Source organism: Oncorhynchus nerka, linkage group LG15 (genome assembly GCF_034236695.1).
Source record: "Oncorhynchus nerka isolate Pitt River linkage group LG15, Oner_Uvic_2.0, whole genome shotgun sequence".
NCBI lineage: Eukaryota > Metazoa > Chordata > Actinopteri > Salmoniformes > Salmonidae > Oncorhynchus > Oncorhynchus nerka.
This window is the reverse complement of record NC_088410.1, coordinates 84,033,679-84,050,568: the sequence shown is the minus strand read 5'-3', so window position 1 is coordinate 84,050,568 and position 16,890 is coordinate 84,033,679. Positions and strand designations below refer to the sequence as shown.

The 16,890-nt window shown below is 47.7% G+C and overlaps 1 protein-coding gene across 3 annotated transcripts in view; it reads left to right on the top strand.

Moving 5' to 3' along the window:
• Positions 1–16,890, top strand: part of ikbke (inhibitor of nuclear factor kappa B kinase subunit epsilon) — a 48,605-nt gene that overhangs the window by 15,723 nt on the left and 15,992 nt on the right. For all 3 annotated transcript variants that reach the window (XM_065001956.1, XM_065001958.1, XM_065001957.1), the window contains 8 exons: positions 1,128–1,186; positions 1,351–1,442; positions 1,531–1,632; positions 8,416–8,473; positions 8,602–8,714; positions 8,854–8,930; positions 9,035–9,074; positions 9,146–9,247. In XM_065001956.1, the coding sequence (XP_064858028.1) occupies positions 1,128–1,186; positions 1,351–1,442; positions 1,531–1,632; positions 8,416–8,473; positions 8,602–8,714; positions 8,854–8,930; positions 9,035–9,074; positions 9,146–9,247 (643 nt within the window). The remainder of the gene's footprint in view (positions 1–1,127; positions 1,187–1,350; positions 1,443–1,530; positions 1,633–8,415; positions 8,474–8,601; positions 8,715–8,853; positions 8,931–9,034; positions 9,075–9,145; positions 9,248–16,890) is intronic.

Here is a 16,890-nt window from a genome sequence, read left to right as displayed (position 1 = left end):
TCGGCCACGGAGAAGGAGAGCCCTCAGTCCTTGGTAGCGGGCCACGTCGGTGGCACTGTGTTATCCTCAAAGCGGACAAAGAACATGTTAAGCTTGTCTGGGAGCAAGATGTCGGTGTCCGCGACGTAGCTGGTTTTCCTTTTGTAGTCCATGATTGTCTGTAGACCCTGTCACATGTGTCTGAGCCATTGAATTGCGACTCCACTTTGTCTCTATACTGACGTTTTGCCTGTTAGATTGCCTTACGGAGGGAATGACCGCTCTGTTTGTATTCTGCCATATTCCCAGTCACCTTGCCATGGTTAAATGCAGTGGTTCGCACTTTCAGTTTAGCACGAATGCTGCTATCTAGCCACGGTTTCTGGTTAGGTTAGGTTTTAATAGACACAGTAGGTACAACATCTCCTATACACTTCCTGATAAACTCAGTCACCGTCTCGTTGTACACGTCAATATTATTCTCCGAAGCTACCCGGAACATATCCCAGTCCGCGTGATCAAAACAATCTTGAAGCGTGGATTCCTTGAATAGTCCTTAGCACGGGTGCTTCGCGTTTGAGTTTCTGCCTATAGGAAGGGGGGGAGGGGGGAATTGGAGTCATGGTCAGATTTGCCGAAAGAGGGCTGGGGAGGGCCTTGTATGCATCCCGGAAGTTGCAGTAATAATGGTCGAGTGCTACAGTCGCTATGCTGATAGGATTTAGGAAGTCTTTTCCTCACATTTGTTTTGTTGAAATTCCCAGCTACAATAAATGTGGCCTCAGGATATGTGGTTTCCAGTTTGCATAAAGTCCAGTGAAGTTCCTTGAGGGCCGTCGTGGTATTGGCTTGAGGGGGATATACATGGCTGTGACAATAACCAAAGATAATTATCTTGGGAGATAATACGGTCGGCATTTGATTGTGAGGTATTCTAGTTCGGATGAACAAAAGAACTTGAGTTCCTGTTATTACAATTACATGGGGTATGGTAGCATCCCTGTGGAACGCTATTGGCACCTTGTAGACTATTCCCCAACGAATTGAGGCTGTTCTGAAGCTGTCCTTAATGTTATGTACACTCGGTGTCAATGGGTATTGTTATTGATTTAATAAACTATAAATGATGTGTGTTTTGTCCTCTGTAGCTGAGATGCCCAACATCCCATCCCGGTTTGACATTATGGCAGACTATTCTTTCTCCAAGGTAAGTTAGTCATGACCTGGGATCCAGCACTGTGTAACCCACTGGAAGACAGTTAAAACTCTCAGCTGAATGGTCTGTTGATGGTTGTGTTTTTCTATGTAGTGAATCAGTCTCTTTACTCACCCCCCTCTTTTCTTCCCTCTCTCCCATTCTCCTCTGTCTAGTTGATAGTAGGAGTGGTCTATCAGTACCTGAGGATAGTGCGTTCCTTACACACACACAGAGAACTGTTCCTACATGGATACTACAGCTACATGTGAGACCCACACACACACCGTGAGAACAAACCAGCAACATCCCTTCGATCTGCCATGACCCATGCTCTCCCCTCTCTGTCTACCCAGGGAGAAGGTGGGTAGGGAGTGTGGTGACTCGCTGCTGACTATCAGCATGGTCAACATGAGACTGCACTCCTGCCTCAGTTCTGAGCACAGACTACACACCCTGTGAGTGACCGACAAGACCACATACACACGCTCACATACAAAACACTTACAATCTCAGTCATTGTCACATTGTGAGCAGTGAATACCTAAACCAGTTGTATCTTTACTTTAATTCACCTCTCACCCTCCCTCCCTCATGTCCTCCTCTCACCCACCTATCCTCCCTCCTGTCTACCTCTCACCCTCCCTCCTGTCTTCCTCACCTCTCACCCTCCCTCCCTCATGTCCTCCTCTCACCCACCCTCCCTCCTGTCTACCTCTCACCCTCCCTCCTGTCTTCCTCACCTCTCACCCTCCCTCCCTCATGTCCTCCTCTCACCCACCCACCCTCCCTCCTGTCTACCTCTCACCCTCCCTCCTGTCTTCCTCACCTCTCACCCTCCCTCCCTCATGTCCTCCTCTCACCCTCCCTCCCTCATGTCCTCCTCTCACCCACCCTCCCTCCTGTCTACCTCTCACCCTCCCTCCTGTCTTCCTCACCTCTCACCCTCCCTCCCTCATGTCCTCCTCTCACACCCTCCCTCCTGTCCACCTCTCACCCTTCCTCATGTCCACCTCTCACCCTCCCTCCTGTCCTCCCTCCTCTCTGTCCTCCTCTCCCTCCTGTCCTCCTCTCACCCTCCCTCCTGTCCTCCTCTCACCCTCCCTCCTGTCCTCCTCCCTCACCCTCCCTCCTGTCCACCTCTCACCCTCCCTCATGTCCTCCTCTCACCCCCTCCCTCCTGTCCTCCTCTCCCTCCTGTCCTCCCTCATGTCCTCCTCTCACCCCCCTCCCTCATGTCCTCCTCTCACCTCCCTCCTGTCCTCCTCTCACCCTCCCTCCTGTCCTCCTCTCACCCCCCCTCCTGTCCTCCTCTCACCCTCCCTCCTGTCCTCCTCTCACCCTCCCTCCTGTCCTCCTCTCACCCTCCCTCATGTCCACCTCTCACCCTCCCCTCTCCCCATGTCCACCTCTCACCCTCCCTCATGTCCACCTCTCACCCTCCCTCCTGTCCTCCCTCACCCTCCCACCTCTCACCCTCCCTCATGTCCACCTCTCACCCTCCCTCATGTCCACCTTTCACCCTCCCTCCTGTCCTCCTCTCACCCTCCCTCATGTCCTCCTCTCACCCTCCCTCATGTCCTCCTCTCACCCTCCCTCATGTCCACCTCTCACCCTCCCTCCTGTCCTCCTCTCACCCTCCCTCATGTCCTCCTCTCACCCCCTCCCTCCTGTCCTCCTCTCACCCTCCCTCATGTCCACCTCTCACCCTCCCTCATGTCCACCTCTCACCCTCCCTCATGTCCACCTCACCCCCTCATGTCCACCTCTCACCCTCCCTCATGTCCACCTCTCACCCTCCCTCCTGTCCTCCTCTCACCCCCTCCCTCATGTCCTCCTCTCACCCCCCCTCCCTCCTGTCCTCCTCTCACCCCCTCCCTCCTGTCCTCCTCTCACCCTCCCTCCTGTCCTCCTCTCACCCTCCCTCATGTCCACCTCTCACCCTCCCTCATGTCCACTCTCACCCTCCTCTGTCCCCTCCATCCTGTCCTCCTCTCACCCCCCTCCTCCTGTCCTCCTCTCACCCTCCCTCATGTCCTCCTCTCACCCCCCCTCCCTCCTCTCCTCCTCCACCTCTCACCCTCCCTCATGTCCTCCTCTCACCCTCCCTCATGTCCTCCTCTCACCCCCTCCCTCATGTCCACCTCTCACCCTCCCTCCTGTCCTCCTCTCACCCTCCCTCATGTCCTCCTCCTTCTCACCTCCACCCCCCTCCCTCATGTCCTCCTCTCACCCCCTCCCTCATGTCCACCTCTCACCCCCTCCCTCATGTCCTCCCCTCTCACCCTCCCTCATGTCCACCTCTCACCCTCCCTCATGTCCTCTCACCTCTCCCTCACCCTCCCTCATGTCCTCCCTCTCACCCTCCCTCCCCTCCCTCCTGTCCTCACCCCCTCCCTCCTGTCCTCCTCCCCTCCCTCCCTCCTGTCTTCCTCTCACCCTCCCTCCCTCCCTCTTGTCCACCTCTCACCCTCCCTCCCTCTTGTCCACCTCTCACCCTCCCTCCCTCCTGTCCTCCTCTCACCCTCCCTCCTCCTGTCCTCCTCTCACCCTCCCTCCTGTCCTCCTCTCACCCTCCCCCTGTCCCTCACCCTGTCCCTCCCTCTCACCCTGCCTCCTGTCCTCCTCTCACCCTCCCCTGCCTCCCTCACCCTCCCTCCTCCTCCTCACCCTCCTCATGTCCACCTCTCACCCTCATGTCCTCCTCTCACCCTCCCTCCCTGTCCTCCTCTCACCCTCCCTCCCTCCTGTCCTCCTCACCCTCCCTCCCTCCCTCCTGTCCTCCTCTCTCACCCTCCCTCATGTCCACCTCTCACCCTCCTTCATGTCCTCCTCTCACCCTCCCTCCCTCATGTCCACCTCTCACCCTCCTGTCCTCCTCTCACCCTCCCTCCCTCCCTCTTGTCCTCCTCTCACCCTCCCTCCCTCCCTCTTGTCCTCCTCTCACCCTCCCTCTCACCCTCCCTCCCTCCTGTCCACCTCTCACCCTCCCTCCCTCCTGTCCACCTCTCACCCTCCCTCATGTCCTCCTCTCACCCCCCTCCCTCATGTCCTCCTCTCACCCTCCTTCATGTCCACCTCTCACCCCCCTCATGTCCTCCTCTCACCCCCTCCCTCCTGTCCACCTCTCACCCCCTCCCTCCTGTCCACCTCTCACCCTCCCTGCTGTCCACCTCTCACCCTCCCTCATGTCCTCCTCTCACCCCCTCCCTCATGTCCTCCTCTCACCCTCCTTCATGTCCACCTCTCACCCCCTCATGTCCTCCTCTCACCCCCTCCCTCCTGTCCACCTCTCACCCTCCCTCATGTCCACCTCTCACCCTCCCTCATGTCCACCTCTCACCCTCCCTCATGTCCACCTCACCCCCTCATGTCCACCTCTCACCCTCCCTCATGTCCACCTCTCACCCTCCCTCATGTCCACCTCTCACCTCCCTCATGTCCTCCCTCACCCCCTCTGTCCACCCCCCCTCCCTACTGTCCACCTCTCACCCCCTCCCCCCTCCCTCCTGTCCACCTCTCACCCTCCCTCATGTCCACCTCTCACCCTCCCTCATGTCCACCTCCTTCTCACCCTCCCTCATGTCCACCTCCTCCACCCTCACCCCCTCCCTCATGTCCTCCTCTCCCCCCTCCCTCCCTCCCTCCTCTCTCTCACCCTCCCTCATGTCCACCTCTCACCCTCCCTCATGTCCACCTCTCACCCTCCCTCATGTCCACCTCTCACCCTCCCTCATGTCCTCCCTCCTCATGTCCTCCCTCCCTCCCTCCTGTCTTCCTCTCACCCTCCCTCCTTCCCTCTTGTCCACCTCTCACCCTCCCTCCTTCCCTCTTGTCCACCTCTCACCCTCCCTCCCTCCTGTCCTCCCTCTCACCCTGCCTCCTGTCCTCCTCTCACCCTGCCTCCTGTCCTCCTCTCACCCTCCCTCCTGTCCTCCTCTCACCCTCCCTCCCTCATATCCTCCTCTCACCCTCCCTCCCTCATGTCCTCCTCTCACCCTCCCTCCCTCATGTCCTCCTCTCACCCTTCCTCCCTCATATCCTCCTCTCACCCTCCCTCCCTCATGTCCTCCTCTCACCCTCCCTCCCTCATGTCCTCCTCTCACCCTTCCTCCCTCATGTCCACCTCTCACCCTTCCTTCCCTCTTGTCCACCTCTCACCCTCCCCCTCCCTCCTGTCCACCTCTCACCCTCCCTGCCTCCTGTCCTCCTCTCACCCTGCCTCCTGTCCTCCCCTCTCACCCTCCCTCCTGTCCTCCTCTCACCCTCCCTCCCTCATATCCTCCTCTCACCCCTCCCTCCCTCATGTCCTCCTCTCACCCTCCCTCCCTCATGTCCTCCTCTCACCCTTCCTCCCTCATATCCTCCTCTCACCCTCCCTCCCTCATGTCCTCCTCTCACCCTCCCTCCCTCATGTCCTCCTCTCACCCTTCCTCCCTCATGTCCTCCTCTCACCCTCCCTCCCTCATGTCCTCCTCTCACCCTCCCTCCCTCATGTCCTCCTCTCACCCTCCCTCCCTCCCGTCCTCCTCTCACCCTCCCTCCCTCATGTCCTCCTCTCACCCTCCCTCCCTCCCTCCCCTCCTCCTCACCCTCCCTCCCTCCCGTCCTCCTCTCACCCTCCCTCCCTCCTGTCCTCCTCACCCTCCCTCCCTCCCTCATGTCCACCTCTCACCCTCCTTCATGTCCTCCTCTCACCCTCCCTCCCTCATGTCCACCTCTCACCCTCCCTCATGTCCTCCTCTCACCCTCCTGTCCTCCTCTCACCCTCCCTACCTCCCTCTTGTCCTCCTCTCACCCTCCCTCCCTCCCTCTTGTCCACCTCTCACCCTCCCTCCCTCCTGTCCACCTCTCACCCTCCCTCCCTCCTGTCCACCTCCCTCCTCACCCTCCCTCCCTCCTGTCCACCTCTCACCCTCCCTCCCTCATGTCCTCCTCTCACCCTCCCTCCCGTCCTCCTCTCACCCTCCCTCCCTCCTGTCCTCCCTCCCATGTCCACCTCTCACCCTCCCTCATGTCCTCCTCTCACCCTCCTTCATGTCCACCTCTCACCCTCCCTCATGTCCACCTCTCACCCTCCCTCATGTCCTCCTCTCACCCTCCTGTCCTCCTCTCACCCTTCTGTCCTCCTCTCACCCTCCCTCCCTCCTGTCTCCTCCTCACCCTCCCTCATGTCCACCTCTCACCCTCCCTCATGTCCTCCTCTCACCCTCCTTCATGTCCTCCTCTCACCCTCCTTCATGTCCACCTCTCACCCCCTCATGTCCTCCTCTCACCCCCTCCCTCCTGTCCACCTCTCACCCTCCCTCATGTCCACCTCTCACCCTCCCTCATGTCCACCTCTCACCCTCCCTCATGTCCACCTCTCACCCCCCTCATGTCCTCCTCTCACCCCCCCTCCCTACTGTCCACCTCTCACCCCCTCCCTCCTGTCCACCTCTCACCCTCCCTCATGTCCACCTCTCACCCTCCCTCATGTCCACCTCTCACCCTCCCTCATGTCCACCTCTCACCCTCCCCTCCCTCATGTCCTCCTCTCACCCCCTCCCTCATGTCCTCCTCTCACCCTCCTTCATGTCCACCTCTCACCCCCTCATGTCCTCCTCTCACCCTCCCTCCCTCCTGTCCACCTCTCACCCTCCCTCCCTCCCCTCCCTCCCTCCCTCCCTCCCTCCCTCCCTCCTGTGCTCCTCTCACCCTCCCTCTTGTCCTCCTCTCACCCTCCCTCATGTCCACCTCTCACCCTCCCTCATGTCCACCTCTCACCCTCCCTCATGTCCTCCTCTCACCCTCCCTCCTGTCTTCCTCTCACCCTCCCTCCTTCCCTCTTGTCCACCTCTCACCCTCCCTCCCTCCTGTCCACCTCTCACCCTCCCTCCCTCCTGTCCTCCTCTCACCCTGCCTCCTGTCCTCCTCTCACCCTGCCTCCTGTCCTCCTCTCACCCTGCCTCCTGTCCTCCTCTCACCCTCCCTCATGTCCTCCTCTCACCCTCCCTCCCTCATGTCCTCCTCTCACCCTCCCTCCCTCTCCACCTCTCACCCTCCCTCCCTCATGTCCTCCTCTCACCCTCCCTCCCTCCCGTCCTCCTCTCACCCTCCCTCCTCATGTCCTCCTCTCACCCTCCCTCCCTCCCGTCCTCCTCTCACCCTCCCTCCCGTCCTCCCTCACCCTCCCTCCTCCTCCCGTCCTCCCTCACCCTCCCTCATGTCCACCTCTCACCCTCCTTCATGTCCTCCTCTCACCCTCCCTCCCTCATGTCCACCTCTCACCCTCCCTCCCTCATGTCCACCTCTCACCCTCCCTCATGTCCTCCTCTCACCCTCCTGTCCTCCTCTCACCCTCCCTCTTGTCCTCCCTCACCCTCTCACCCTCCCTCCCTCTTGTCCACCTCTCACCCTCCCTCCCTCTTGTCCACCTCTCACCCTCCCTCCCTCCTGTCCACCTCTCACCCTCCCTCCCTCCTGTCCACCTCTCACCCTCCCTCCCTCCTGTCCACCTCTCACCCTCCCTCCCTCCTGTCCACCTCTCAACCTCCCTCCCTCCTGTCCACCTCTCACCCTCCCTCCCTCATGTCCTCCTCTCACCCTCCCTCCCGTCCTCCTCTCACCCTCCCTCCCTCCTGTCCTCCTCACCTCCCTCATGTCCACCTCTCACCCTCCCTCATGTCCTCCTCTCACCCTCCTTCATGTCCTCCTCTCACCCTCCCTCATGTCCACCTCTCACCCCCTCCCTCATGTCCTCCTCTCACCCTCCTGTCCTCCTCTCACCCTTCTGTCCTCCTCTCACCCTCCCTCCCTCTTGTCCACCTCTCACCCTCCCTCCCTCATGTCCACCTCTCACCCTCCCTCCCTCCTGTCCACCTCTCACCCTCCCTCCCTCCTGTCCACCTCTCACCCTCCCTCCCTCCTGTCCACCTCTCACCCTCCCTCCCGCCTGTCCACCTCTCACCCTCCCTCCCGCCTGTCCACCTCTCACCCTCCCTCCCGCCTGTCCACCTCTCACCCTCCCTCCCTCCTGTCCACCTCTCACCCTCCCTCCCTCCTGTCCACCTCTCATCCTCTCACCCTCCCTCCCTCATGTCCTTCTCCCTCCCTCATGTCCTCCTCTCACCCTCCCTCCCTCCTGTCCACCTCTCACCCTCCCTCCCTCCTGTCCTCCTCATCCTCACCTCTCACCCTCCCCCTGTCCTCCTCACCTCTCACCCTCCCTCCTGTCCTCCTCTCATCCTCTCGTCTTGCAGAAGACAGTTCCCCCTGCAAGCCCCAGACTCCACTGACGACAGCAAGAAGCTGCGACTGGTGAGAGACATGCTGTTGAAACTGACTGGGGAAGGGTGTTGGGTGGGAGGGAGGATCCTTGACACGGGCTGTGGCTGTCTCTCTTGAGGTTTGGGCTGGTTTTGTTTGTCCTTGTTCACTCCATGTAGATCAGGGAGAACCTTCCAGTGTACGCCGGAGCGATCCGGGAATTCCAGACCCGTCTAGAACACATGCATGTAGAACTGGCCAAACACTCTGAGAATCTGGCTGAGGACAACAGGTGAGACTTTCTTCATCATGTTTATGCCTGTTCCATCTTTATTCACATCTCTACAAGGGCTCGGGGCCAAGGGGTTGCAGTGTGCAGAGTTGGGGTTAAAATGGCATCTGGTGTGAACTCTGACCCCTCACCTCTACAGCATCCAGAAGATGGAGTTCCTCCTGGAGAAGATCATGGCCATCCACCAACAGTACCGCAAGGACCGACTGACTGGAAGTGTGTGTGTGTGTGTGTGTGTGTGTGTGTGTGTGTGTGTGTGTCTAACATGTGCCTCCTGTGTTTTGAGTGTTTAATAAATGTCTCCCTTGTGATTGTTCTAGAGCTTGCCTACAATGATGAGCAGATACACAAGTTTGAGAAGTGAGTATGTCAGCATTGTTTCTGAGATAAATGTGGTGTGTGTGTATCATATCCCTCTCTGTCTCGGCTAGGATCCACCTGTCGTCCCATATAAAGCGTGTGAAGGTTCTGTTTAGAGAGGAATGTCTACAGAAATATCGAGACCTGCTGGACTCCGCATCGACCTGGAGCAGGTTAGACACACACACATACACACACCTTTTAGTGATATCAACTCGCTTGTTCTTTATTTGTGTGTTGTCAGTGTTCTTTATTTGTGTGTTGTCAGTGTTCTTTATTTGTGTGTTGTCAGTGTTCTTTATTTGTGTGTTGTCAGTGTTCTTCATTTGTGTGTTGTTAGTGTTCATGTGTGTGTTGTCAGTGTTCTTTATTTGTGTGTTGTCAGTGTTCTTTATTTGTGTGTTGTCAGTGTTCTTTATTTGTGTGTTGTTAGTGTTCATGTGTGTGTTGTCAGTGTTCTTTATTTGTGTGTTGTCAGTGTTCTTTATTTGTGTGTTGTTAGTGTTCTTTGTGAGTGTTGTCAGTGTTCTTTATTTGTGTGTTGTCAGTGTTCTTTATTTGTGTGTTGTCAGTGTTCTTTATTTGTGTGTTGTCAGTGTTCTTTATTTGTGTGTTGTCAGTGTTCTTTATTTGTGTGTTGTCAGTGTTCTTTATGTGTGTTGTCAGTGTTCTTCATGTGTGTTGTCAGTGTCATGTGTGTTGTCAGTGTTCTTTATTTTTGTTGTCAGTGTTCTTTATTTGTGTGTTGTCAGTGTTCTTTATTTGTGTGTTGTCAGTGTTGTCAGTGTTCTTTATGTGTGTGTTGTTGGTGTTCTTTATTTGTGTGTTGTTAGTGTTCTTTATTTGTGTGTTGTTAGTGTTCATGTGTGTGTTGTCAGTGTTCTTTATTTGTGTGTTGTCAGTGTTCTTCATGTTAGTGTTGTCAGTGTTCTTTATTTGTGTGTTGTTAATGTTCTCTATTTGTGTGTTGTCCGTGTTCTTTATTTGTGTGTTGTCAGTGTTCTTTATTTGTGTGTTGTCAGTGTTCGTGTGTGTGTTGTCAGTGTTCTTTATTTGTGTGTTGTCAGTGTTCTTTATTTGTGTGTTGTCAGTGTTCTTTATTTGTGTGTTGTCAGTGTTCTTTATTTGTGTGTTGTCAGTGTTCTTTATTTGTGTGTTGTTAGTGTTCATGTGTGTGTTGTCAGTGTTCTTTATTTGTGTGTTGTCAGTGTTCTTTATTTGTGTGTTGTCAGTGTTCAGTGGTCTTTATTTGTGTGTTGTCAGTGTTCTTTATTTGTGTGTTGTCAGTGTTCTTTATTTGTGTGTTGTCCGTGTTCTTTATTTGTGTGTTGTCAGTGTTCTTTATTTGTGTGTTGTCAGTGTTCTTTATTTGTGTGTTGTTTGTCATTTGTGTGTTGTCAGTGTTCTTTATTAGTGTGTTGTTAGTGTTCTTTATGTGAGTGTTGTCAGTGTTCTTTATTTGTGTGTTGTCAGTGTTCTTTATTTGTGTGTTGTCAGTGTTCTTTATTTGTGTGTTGTCAGTGTTATTTATTTTATTTGTGTGTTGTCAGTGTTCTTTATTTTGTGTTGTCAGTGTTGTTGTCCGTGTTCTTTATTTGTGTGTTGTCCGTGTTCTTTATTTGTGTGTTGTCCGTGTTCTTTATTTGTGTGTTGTCAGTGTTCTTTATTTGTGTGTTGTCAGTGTTCTTTATTTGTGTGTTGTCAGTGTTCTTCATGTTAGTGTTGTCAGTGTTCTTTATTTGTGTGTTGTTAATGTTCTCTATTTGTGTGTTGTCAGTGTTCTTTAGTTGTGTGTTGTCAGTGTTCTTTATTAGTGTGTTGTTAGTGTTCTTTATGTGAGTGTTGTCAGTGTTCTTTATTTGTGTGTTGTCCGTGTTCTTTATTTTGTTGTTGTCAGTGTTCTTTATTTGTGTGTTGTTAGTGTTCATGTGTGTTGTCAGTGTTCTTTATTTGTGTGTTGTCAGTGTTCTTTATTTGTGTGTTGTCAGTGTTCTTTATTTGTGTGTTGTCAGTGTTCTTTATTTGTGTGTTGTCAGTGTTCTTTATTTGTGTGTTGTCCGTGTCTTTATTTGTGTGTGTCAGTGTTGTTGTTTTAGTGTTGTGTGTTGTCAGTGTTCTTTATTTGTGTGTTGTCAGTGTTCTTTATTTGTGTGTTGTCAGTGTTCTTTATTTGTGTGTTGTAGTGTTCTTTATTTGTGTGTTGTCCGTGTTCTTTATTTGTGTTGTCATTTGTTTATTTGTCCGTGTTCTTTATTTGTGTGTTGTCGTGTTCTTTATTTGTGTGTTGTCAGTGTTCTTTATTTGTGTGTTGTCAGTGTTCTTTATTTGTGTGTTGTTAATATTTGTGTGTTGTCAGTGTTCTTTATTTGTGTGTTGTCAGTGTTCTTTATTTGTGTGTTGTCAGTGTTCTTTATTTGTGTGTTGTCCGTGTTCTTTATTTGTGTGTTGTCAGTGTTCTTTATTTGTGTGTTGTTGTGTTCATGTGCGTGTTGTCAGTGTTCTTTATTTGTGTGTTGTCAGTGTTCTTTATTTGTGTGTTGTCAGTGTTCTTTATTTGTGTGTTGTCAGTGTTCTTTATTTGTGTGTTGTTAGTGTTCTTTATTTGTGTGTTGTCAGTGTTCTTTATTTGTGTGTTGTGTGTTCTTTATTTGTGTGTTGTCAGTGTTCTTTATTTGTGTGTTGTCAGTGTTCTTTATTTGTGTTGTCAGTGTTCTTTATTTGTGTGTTGTTCTTTAGTGTTCTTTATTTGTGTGTTGTCCGTGTTCTTTATTTGTGTGTTGTCAGTGTTCTTTATTTGTGTGTTGTCCGTGTTCTTTATTTGTGTGTTGTCGTGTTCTTTATTTGTGTGTTGTCGTGTTCTTTATTTGTGTGTTGTCAGTGTTCTTTATTTTGTGTTGTGTTCTTTATTTGTGTGTTGTCCGTGTGTGTGTTTTATTTGTGTGTTGTCAGTGTTCTTTATTTGTGTGTTGTCAGTGTTCTTTATTTGTGTGTTGTTTGTGTGTTGTCAGTGTTCTTTATTTGTGTGTTGTTAGTGTTTGTGTGTTGTCAGTGTTCTTTATTTGTGTGTTGTTGTTCTTTATTTGTGTGTTGTCCGTGTTCTTTATTTGTGTGTTGTCAGTGTTCTTTATTTGTGTGTTCTTTATTTGTTGTTGTGTGTTCTTTATTTGTGTGTTGTCAGTGTTCTTTATTTGTGTGTTGTCAGTGTTCTTTATTTGTGTGTGTCAGTGTTCTTATGTTAGTGTTGTCAGTGTTCTTTATTTGTGTGTTGTTTGTCTTTATTTGTGTGTTGTGTGTTCTTTATTTGTGTGTTGTCAGTGTTCTTTATTTGTGTGTTGTTAGTGTTCTTTATTTGTGTGTTCATTTGTGTCAGTGTTCTTTATTTTGTGTTGTTGTTCATTTGTGTGTTCTTTATTTGTGTGTTGTTCATTTGTGTGTTGTCAGTGTTCTTTATTTGTGTGTTGTCAGTGTTCTTTAGTGTTCTTTATTTGTGTGTTGTTAGTGTTTTATTTTGTGTTGTTAGTGTGTTGTCAGTGTTCTTTATTTGTGTGTTGTTAGTGTTCATTTGTGTGTTGTCAGTGTTCTTTATTTTGTGTTGTGTGTTCTTTATTTGTGTGTTGTCAGTGTTCTTTATTTGTGTGTTGTCAGTGTTCTTTATTTGTGTGTTGTCAGTGTTCTTTATTGTGTGTTGTCAGTGTTCTTTTTGTGTGTTGTCAGTGTTCCGTGTTCTTTATTTGTGTGTTGTCAGTGTTCTTTATTTGTGTGTGTCAGTGTTATTTGTGTGTTGTCAGTGTTCTTTATTTGTGTTGTCAGTGTTCTTTATTTGTGTGTTGTCAGTGTTCTTTATTTGTGTGTGTGTTCTTTATTTGTGTGTTTCTTTATTTCCGTGTTCTTTATTTGTGTGTTGTCAGTGTTCTTTATTTGTGTGTTGTCAGTGTTCTTTATTTTGTGTTGTCCGTGTTCTTTATTTGTGTGTTGTCAGTGTTCTTTATTTTGTGTTGTTGTTCAGTGTTCTTTATTTGTTGTTGTCCGTGTTCTTTATTTGTGTGTTGTCAGTGTTCTTTATTTGTGTGTTGTTAATGTTCTCTATTTGTGTGTTGTCCGTGTTCTTTATTTGTGTGTTGTCAGTGTTCTTTATTTGTGTGTTGTCCGTGTTCTTTATTTGTGTGTTGTCAGTGTTCTTTATTTGTGTGTTGTTAGTGTTCTTTGTGTTGTAGTGTTTGTGTGTGTTGTCAGTGTTCTTTATTTGTGTGTTGTCAGTGTTCTTTATTTGTGTGTTGTGTTCTTTTTATGTTGTGTGTTGTTATGTGTTGTTAGTGTTCTTTATTTGTGTGTTGTCAGTGTTCTTTATTTGTGTGTTGTTAGTGTTCTTTATTTGTGTGTTGTCAGTGTTCTTTATTTGTGTGTTGTCAGTGTTCTTTATTTGTGTGTTGTCAGTGTTCTTTATTTGTGTGTTGTCAGTGTTCTTTATTTGTGTGTTGTTAGTGTTCTTTATTTGTGTGTTGTTAGTGTTCTTTATTTGTGTGTTGTTAGTGTTCTTTATTTGTGTGTTGTTAGTGTTCATGTGTGTGTTGTCAGTGTTCTTTATTTGTGTGTTGTCAGTGTTCTTTATTTGTGTGTTGTCAGTGTTCTTTATTTGTGTGTTGTCAGTGTTCTTTATTTGTGTGTTGTCAGTGTTCTTTATTTGTGTGTTGTCCGTTGTGTGTTGTCAGTGTTCTTTATTTGTGTGTTGTCCGTGTTCTTTATTTGTGTGTTGTCAGTGTTCTTTATTTGTTGTTGTTAGTGTTCATGTGTGTGTTGTCAGTGTTCTTTATTTGTGTGTTGTCAGTGTTCTTTATTTGTGTGTTGTCCGTGTTCTTTATTTGTGTGTTGTCCGTGTTCTTTATTTGTGTGTTGTCCGTGTTCTTTATTTGTGTGTTGTCCGTGTTCTTTATTTGTGTGTTGTCCGTGTTCTTTATTTGTGTGTTGTCAGTGTTCTTTATTTGTGTTGTTAATGTTCTCTATTTGTGTTGTCCGTGTTCTTTATTTGTGTGTTGTCAGTGTTCTTTATTTGTGTGTTGTCAGTGTTCTTTATTTGTGTGTTTTGTGTGTTGTCAGTGTTCTTTATTTGTGTGTTGTCAGTGTTCTTTATTTGTGTGTTCTCAGTGTTCTTTATTTGTGTGTTGTCAGTGTTCTTTATTTGTGTGTTGTTAGTGTTCATGTGTGTGTTGTCAGTGTTCTTTATTTGTGTGTTGTCGTGATCTGTATTTTATTTGTGTGTTGTCAGTGTTCTTTATTTGTGTGTTGTCAGTGTTCTTTATTTGTGTGTTGTCAGTGTTCTTTATGTGTGTGTTGTTGGTGTTCTTTATTTGTGTGTTGTGTGTTCTTGTTCTTCATGTTAGTGTTGTCAGTGTTCTTTATTTGTGTGTTGTTAATGTTCTCTATTTGTGTGTTGTCCGTGTTCTTTATTTGTGTGTTGTCAGTGTTCTTTATTTGTGTGTTGTTAGTGTTCATGTGTGTGTTGTTAGTGTTCATGTGTGTGTTGTCAGTGTTCTTTATTTGTGTGTTGTCAGTGTTCTTTATTTGTGTGTCAGTGTTCTTTATTTGTGTGTTGTGTGTTCATGTGTGTGTTGTTAGTGTTATTTGTGTGTTGTCAGTGTTCTTTATTTGTGTGTTGTCAGTGTTCTTTATTTGTGTGTTGTCAGTGTTCTTTATTTGTGTGTTGTCAGTGTTCTTTATTTGTGTGTTGTCAGTGTTCTTTATTTGTGTGTTGTTAGTGTTCTTTATTTGTGTGTTGTTCTTTATTTGTGTGTTGTGTTCTTTATTTTGTGTTGTTAGTGTTCATGTGTGTGTTGTCAGTGTTCTTTTCTTTATTTGTGTGTTGTCAGTGTTCTTTATTTGTGTGTTGTCAGTGTTCTTTATTTGTGTGTTGTTGTCTTTATTTGTGTGTTGTCAGTGTTCTTTTTGTTGTGTGTGTCTTTATTTGTGTGTTGTCCGTGTTCTTTATTTGTGTGTTGTCAGTGTTCTTTATTTGTGTGTTGTCAGTGTTCTTTATTTGTGTGTTGTCAGTGTTCTTTATTTGTGTTGTTGTTGTCAGTGTTCTTTATTTGTGTGTTGTAGTGTTCTTTATTTGTGTGTTGTCAGTGTTCTTTATTTGTGTGTTGTCAGTGTTCTTTATTTGTGTTGTCAGTGTTCTTTATTTGTGTGTTGTCAGTGTTCTTTATTTGTGTGTTGTCAGTGTTCTTTATTTGTGTGTTGTCAGTGTTCTTTATTTGTGTGTTTCAGTGTTTTATTTGTGTGTGTCAGTGTTCTTTATTTGTGTGTGTCAGTGTTCTTTATTTGTGTGTTGTCAGTGTTCTTTATTTGTGTGTTGTCAGTGTTCTTTATTTGTGTGTTGTGTGTGTCTTTATTTGTGTGTCAGTGTTCTTTATTTGTGTGTTGTCAAGTGTTCTTTATTTGTGTGTTGTCAGTGTTCTTTATTTATTTGTGTGTTGTCTTTAGTGTTCTTTATTTGTGTGTTTCCGTGTTCTTTATTTGTGTTTGTGTGTTGTTAGTGTTCTTTATTTGTGTGTTGTCAGTGTTCTTTATTTGTGTGTTGTCGGTGTTCTTTATTTGTGTGTTGTCAGTGTTCTTTATTTGTGTGTTGTCAGTGTTCTTTATTTGTGTGTTGTCAGTGTTCTTTATTTGTGTGTTGTCAGTGTTCTTTATTTGTGTGTTGTCAGTGTTCTTTATTTGTGTGTTTTGTTCTTTATTTGTGTGTTGTCAGTGTTCTGTTATTTGTGTGTTTAGTGTTCTTTTGTGTGTTGTTGTTGTTGTGTTCATTTGTGTTTATGTTGTGTTTGTTCTTTATTTGTGTTCTTTATTTGTGTGTTGTTCAGTGTTATTTGTGTGTTGTTGGTGTTCATGTGTGTGTTGTCAGTGTTCTTTATTTGTGTGTTGTCAGTGTTCTTTATTTGTGTGTTGTCAGTGTTCTTTATTTGTGTGTTGTCAGTGTTCTTTATTTGTGTTTCAGTGTTTCAGTGTTCATGTGTGTGTTGTCAGTGTTCTTTATTTGTGTTGTCAGTGTTCTTCATGTTAGTGTTGTCAGTGTTCTTTATTTGTGTGTTGTCAGTGTTCTTTATGTGTGTGTTGTTGGTGTTCTTTATTTGTGTGTTGTTAGTGTTCTTTATTTGTGTGTTGTTAGTGTTCATGTGTGTGTTGTCAGTGTTCTTTATTTGTGTGTTGTCAGTGTTCTTTGTTGTGTTGTCAGTGTTCTTTATTTTGTGTTGTTAATGTTCTCTATTTGTGTGTTGTCCGTGTTCTTTATTTGTGTGTTGTCAGTGTTCTTTATTTGTGTGTTGTCAGTGTTCGTGTGTGTGTTGTCAGTGTTCTTTATTTGTGTGTTGTCAGTGTTCTTTATTTGTGTGTTGTCAGTGTTCTTTATTTGTGTGTCAGTGTTCTTTTCTTTATTTGTGTGTCCGTGTTCTTTATTTGTGTGTTGTTCTTTATTTGTGTGTTGTCCGTGTTCTTTATTTGTGTGTTGTTGTGTGTTCTTTATTTGTGTGTTGTTAGTGTTCTTTATTTGTGTGTTGTCCGTGTTCTTTATTTGTGTGTTGTCAGTGTTCTTTATTTGTGTGTTGTCAGTGTTCTTTATTTGTGTGTTGTCAGTGTGTGTGTTGTTCGTGTGTGTGTTGTCAGTGTTCTTTATTTGTGTGTTGTCAGTGTTCTTTATTTGTGTGTTGTCAGTGTTCTTTATTTGTGTGTTGTTCTTTATTTGTGTGTTGTTTGTTTGTGTGTTGTCAGTGTTCTTTATTTTTGTGTTGTGATCTGTATTTTGTGTTGTCCGTGTTCTTTATTTGTG